Source organism: Pyrus communis, chromosome 17, assembly GCF_963583255.1.
Source record: "Pyrus communis chromosome 17, drPyrComm1.1, whole genome shotgun sequence".
Classification (NCBI taxonomy): domain Eukaryota; kingdom Viridiplantae; phylum Streptophyta; class Magnoliopsida; order Rosales; family Rosaceae; genus Pyrus; species Pyrus communis.
This window is the reverse complement of record NC_084819.1, coordinates 19,640,574-19,646,573: the sequence shown is the minus strand read 5'-3', so window position 1 is coordinate 19,646,573 and position 6,000 is coordinate 19,640,574. Positions and strand designations below refer to the sequence as shown.

The following is a 6,000-nucleotide window of genomic DNA, read 5'->3' as shown; positions in this document are numbered from 1 at the left end:
TTTAACCTTTTAAGTGAGCCGAATGAGGATGCATGGAGTTGAGATAGATAGATATATATATATATATATATATATATATATATATGTATGTATATGTGTGTGTGTGTGTGTGTGTGTGTGTGTGGTAGCTGGGCAGTGATATTAGGTATATGAAATTATTAAATAATTAATTTTATGTTCATCATGATGCGTGTGTGTGTGTGTGTAGTAGCTGGGCAGTGATATTAGGTATATGAAATTATTAAATAATCAATTTTATGTTCATCATGATTCACCAACACGATATTTTCTATTATATGTGTGAATCATGTGATATGGCTTTCGGATGTTCAAAGGATGTGGAGCGGCTACATAATTTTATTTTTTTATTTTGTTTCTGTTTAAATAATTTCCAAAATTTATCTTAGAATTTCGTTTGATTTCTCTCTTTAGGAGAGAGTTTGCTAGTTTGATTGCTCTCAATCAAAATGTCACAAAAAAAAAAAAAAAATAAAGAAAAAAGAGTCGCTTGCTAGTATCATCCAAAACCTACAATTAGCTGTCGGCTTGTTGCTTTCTCCCGCGCATTAAAATAAAAAGTTTGGAGCAGGAATGTAGGACTTCATGCACGTTACAAGGACCGTAATCATAAACAATCTATCTTCGTTTTTTTTTTTTCTTTTTCTTTTTTTTTTTTATAAAAGGGGTTCACCATGACAATTTATCTTTTCGAGAGCCGAGAAAACTCATAACTGCATTTTAGCCTTCCTCTAGCTACTATCATACGATTTACCAGTGACAAGAATCGAATCTAGAACATGCCGTGCAAAATATGAGCCTGAAATTCGTACTGAACCATTGATCCATCCCGTGGTAGTTTCACTAGATCTTAATTTTGGGTTTGGTATAAAGACAAAATTACCAAAATCGATTTTTTTATATATATTGCCAACTAACATAATGATAAGGCAATAATAAAATGCTTATAAAAAAAAAATAAACGAATTAATCAAGTATATATCACATGTTCCCATTGGCATTTTCCCCAAAATTGAGTTCAGTTCATAAAGAAAATGATATCCATCCACAAGTGCACATAACAAATCTGAAAAAAACAATTACTTAAAAAAATATGAACATGAAAACAAGAAAATAATTTCATGCCCCATTTTTCTTTCCCTGTATTTTCAATTGAATAATGTAAAAGAAAAATCAATGGAAAGAAATGTGACTAAAGAAGAAAAATAAAGTGCATAATTTTTTTAAAAAAAATATAACATAAATTAACAGGATGCTAAAATAAAAATGAGTGTTTATAAAATATTTTTATTTTTCTTCACAATTAGACCATTTCTAACCTTTAGAGCAATTCCACCCCAGCCTGATAGGCTGACACCCAGCTTGAAAAATGGGCCGGCCTCCCCTTTTTTTTGCTCCACCCCAGCCTAACAGGCCATAGGCCAGCCCATAATTGACAGACCCATGGAACAACCCATTTGACGCCAACGTGGTGTCGGAGAGAGAAGGACGGGAGGACGAAGCGGACGACGCGGCCCTGGGTGCACTTGATGCCCTACCATTGGCAGTAGTCAAAGCGCTCGTTGAGGGTGTAGAGGAGCTTGATGTTGAGGTCGGCTTGGGATTTGAAGGACAGGATGGCGACGACGTCAGAGGATGAGATGAGGTGGTTTGGAGGCGACGGTGGGAATGGAAGGGAAGTGGAGGGGTGGACGACGGTAGCGACGAGGAAGAAGGGTGGAGATGCAGAAATTAAAAATATTTTAATAAAAATATTATTATTTTATTAAAAAGTCAGAAATTAAAGGTTGAATTATTATTTTATAATAAAAATTAATAATATTTTAATAAATTTGACTAGGCTATGTAGTTTTAGGGGTTGAGATGCATTTGACCAATTTAACTATTCACGGGGTCTATCACAGTTCACTGAGTGGATTAAATGGGTTAGGTGCCAGCGCATTTTTTAGGGGTGGACTTGCTCTTAGGAATAAAGCTTAAAAATTTAAGTCATAACCGATAAACTGCTTTTCTTCTTCAATAGTTATGACTTAAAATTTTTGCCCAAGATTATTAAATGATGATTTTAGCCTAATTTTTTTTGGTAAATTTTTTGAAAATAAAATTTATGTAGATTATCCTAATTTATCTTCATGAACATTTTAATCTTAAAATATTTAAATTTTGATAAATAAAGTGAATTTTGATTTTAAAAAAATTATTTTAGACATTAGATTTGATTTTGGGCTGTAATTTTTTTACCGTTAAATTTGATCACAACTGTCGGATTATAAGTAAAAACAAAAAAAAAGTTTGAAATATAACAATTTGGTGGGTGTAGAATAATTTAAACTAGACTTAATTTCTAGGGAGTTTAGCCAAAAGATATTATTTTCTCTCCAAAGCTTATTTTAATTCAATAGTTGGAGATGATTTAGGAATGGAGGTTTAACGCTTATATTTTAAGTTTTATTTTATGAGACGATGTAATGCTTTATGATCACCCAATGGGCCAATTCTTCCATACCCACACCAAGCCCATATTCTATAAGCCCAATAATCCACTCTCAGAATCTATTTTCTTTGTTTGTTTTTTTTTTTATGAAAAAAATCAATTTACAAAGAAAATCTCAGAAAATACAGAGAGAGCGCGAGAGAGAGAGAGAGAGAGAGAGAGAGAGAGAGAGAGAGAGAGAGAGATGGGGAGAGAGGTCTCAGAGAGCTGCGTGGATAGTCTACTGACAGAGATGGTCTCTATGTACTGCAATCGGTTATACGCCAACAAGCCCGAGCTCGCCGCCAGTAGGATCGACGCTATTGGCTACCAGGTCGGCCACCAGCTCTCCGAGCGGTACACTTCCCCGCCTATATCCTAACCACCCTGCCCTCTCTTGTTCTTTCCTTTATTTCATTGTAATTGAATTGGATTTGTTTGATCTCACAGATTTTTGGGTTTTTAGATCTGAAATGCCTATTTTCGAAGTGTTTGATCTCGTAATTTGTTCTCTTTTTTCCGTTTGTAATGATTTGGGAGAGTGTTTGGTTGCTGAGAAAATGTGGAATAGTAATTCGAAGTGTTTGATTTCGAAATTTTTTCTCTTTTTTCGTTTGTAATGATTTGTTAGAGTGTTTGGTTGCTGAGAAAATGTGGGAAAGTAAAGCATATGTGTGTGGCATTGAATCCTATGCTATTCTAGGTCTACTTATAATTTAAAGTTAACAAAATAGTGCTCATTGTAAATTGTAGGAATAGGAGTGTGATTATGGATAAATTTCACTTGTTAGGTACACGATGGAGCGGCCTCGGTTTACTGATCATCTGGATGCAATTAAGTTCATCTGCAAGGACTTTTGGTCCGAGCTCTTCAAGAAGCAGATTGACAACTTAAAGACCAATCATAGGGTAATTTGTGTAGAATCGAGTTGAATTGGGGTTCTTTGTCAATGTGTGAATTTGATAAAGGCTAAGATGGTTTTCGTTTGTGTTGTAGGGTACTTTTGTATTGCAAGATAATCGGTTTCGTTGGGTTTCACGCATGTCACTCGATCCTTCCGAAAATGGTGACTTGTCTCAAGAAAATGCCGAGGCGGCTGAAAACAAGGCAGCAGAAGAACCAAACATGCATCTCCATTTCTCATGTGGAGTCATAAAGGGTGCTCTTCATAACTTGGGGATTGCTTGTGCTGTTTCTGCCGACACATCCCACCTTCCTGCGTGTAAGTAGTTCTCTGTTTAGTGCTTTAGAATTATGAGTACATTTTCTGTGCCAACACTGTATATGACATTGTTTTTAACAAATATATGCTCCTAAACATGTAAAGTTAGAAAATTTGATATACCTGTGATAATTCATTGTTTTTGGAGTAGATCATTATATAGAATCTATACCCTCCACAATCCACTTATACGTTAAGCATCACTTTGCAGTGTTATCTGCCTATATCCTCTTAGTAATCTTACCAAAAGTGAGTTACGATATTTTGGGCTACTGAATAACTGTCTGTCTGTATCTCACTAGTCATGAGATGATTCTCACCTATGCTAGTGCTTTAATGTTTTTCGGCATATTTGAGGTGGTTCATGTTTAGTTAGAGCAGTATATTACATTGAAGTGTAGTAATCAGTAAGAGGACAATTCTTGGGAATTTTTGTTGTCCAGCCATGCTTAGAATTCCATATTTCCTGGATAAATGTGACAAAGTCAATCATAATCTGCCCGGATAGTATCACCTTCGAACCCTGTATTTTCTTCTCGTGGGCTCAGGTATCTGTTTCCTAGAATGAATACTTGGTGGATCATGGGTTTCACTTTGACTACCTATCACTTGGAATATAAATGCCATCAGTTGATCCAATAGCTCGTCATTCCAACTTGTTTTATCCTATATAGCATCAAAAGCCTCAACCTCTTCCTGACTCAAATTTTTTATAAATTAAACGGCAAGGGGTGAAGCATTTTACTTTGTTGTGCATGCAGCTTGCTCCTTCATTGCAATTTGACACCGATAAGAATCTGTTTATTTCCTTACATGCGTATCTGTGTTTATTTTCATACATGGGTATCTGTCTCATTATTATTTCATGCACTGAAATACTGAATCTGACATGATCTCACGACATTCTCGACAAATATTCCATTCATCCTCGTTATCTCATATATATACGGTTGCCATCATTCATAAATGAACTGTAGCTGGCAAGTTGGCTTGAGATCTAAAAGATTATCGTTGCTTGGTTTTCCGGCATCCTTATTGCAATAGCAATTGATTCTTTCTGCTGAAATTGTTGAACAGGTTCATTCGTGGTTCGTATAAAGCCCTGACGAACGCTTCTCCAAGGAACTTTCAGAAAAAAGTTGGGGTTTACTTCGTCGGCCTATTGAGATTTGTAATCCTTCTCCTTCTCTCGTGTACAAGAATTTTTACCGCGATTTCAGAATTTAGTTGTAACCTTCAAACTGAGAAGATTCATCTCGGGGAAATCACAAGATTGTACTTACTAGTGTTGTGAGGGTGAGGAGAATGTTGAGAAACATGAATTGTATTTATCCTTAACTCCTAATATAGAACGTTGAGCCCACAATATTTACTTGTACCTTGTTACTAAATCACCCGATTGATCAACCTTGACACCTATTTTTATCGTTAAGCTACTTGACAACACGGAAAACTATTGTTCAACTATTTGACACCAATTTCTTAAAAAAAAAAAAAAATAAAAAAAAAATAGGCTATTAGATGCCAACAAACCAAACCATCATACTTTAAAGATCAACCGACATTGAATGGGTTTAATGACTCGTGCTGCAAGGCTTCAAAAGGCGCTAGTCAGGTAGGAAAATTTTTATTTTTTTTAGTAAATTTATTATACAACATATAAATAAGTGTGTTTATACTTAAAAAAAGATTATACTGATTTAGAAAATCAGAAAAAAAACAAAATGCAAATTAAAAAATACATACATACAAATTTTCATAAAAAAAAAGTTAGAATATGATTGGGTTAGGAGAAAAAGAAAATTTAAAGGAATATAAAAATGAGAAGAGCCACTTCGTACGATGAGATTCCCGATCGGTTTGATCGAATTACTTAAAATCTTTCTCCTTATGGTGAATCTTTTTCCTACGCCTTAAGCCACCGAAAGGTGGGGAGGATGAAAAAGGGGATGACCTCGATTGAAAGGGAAATGGCAACCAAAAGAGATCTCCTCGTAGGAATAATTTTTTCTTTTCGTTGATTTGTGAAACTCGAGTCAATGGCTACGCAGTATAGTGGAGAGCCAAAAAGAGGTTGGCCCGCTTCATTGGCCAAGCGAATGATCTTTGCTTCGCGGGAACAACAAAAACCACCATCGTGGTATTCTTTTGTCTTAGGTTTTATTTTTGCTAAAATCGAATTTGAACTACATTATTAATAAATTATTATGAAGTTAAGCTCATCTCTTCTTTTTTCATGTACATAATATCGTTTGTTTAAAAAAATGAAAAAGACCATGATTAAGA

General features: G+C 35.0%; 1 protein-coding gene across 1 annotated transcript; it reads left to right on the top strand.

Moving 5' to 3' along the window:
• The first annotated feature begins 2,629 nt into the window (after positions 1–2,629).
• Positions 2,630–5,092, top strand: LOC137722956 (uncharacterized). The gene is made up of 4 exons (XM_068462091.1): positions 2,630–2,848; positions 3,283–3,400; positions 3,489–3,714; positions 4,792–5,092. Exons 1-4 carry the CDS (start codon positions 2,697–2,699, stop codon positions 4,818–4,820), a joined length of 525 nt encoding a protein of 174 aa, XP_068318192.1. The 5' UTR covers positions 2,630–2,696; the 3' UTR covers positions 4,821–5,092.
• Positions 5,093–6,000: the final 908 nt, after the last annotated feature.

Bases quoted from the DNA above. Each gene is read 5' to 3' on its own strand.
- LOC137722956 (XM_068462091.1), top strand. From the start codon at position 2,697: ATGGGGAGAGAGGTCTCAGAGAGCTGCGTGGATAGTCTACTGACAGAG. The intron at 2,849-3,282 runs GTACACTTCCCC...TTCACTTGTTAG, and splicing joins GGCCACCAGCTCTCCGAGCG to GTACACGATGGAGCGGCCTC. The intron at 3,715-4,791 runs GTAAGTAGTTCT...ATTGTTGAACAG, and splicing joins CACATCCCACCTTCCTGCGT to GTTCATTCGTGGTTCGTATA.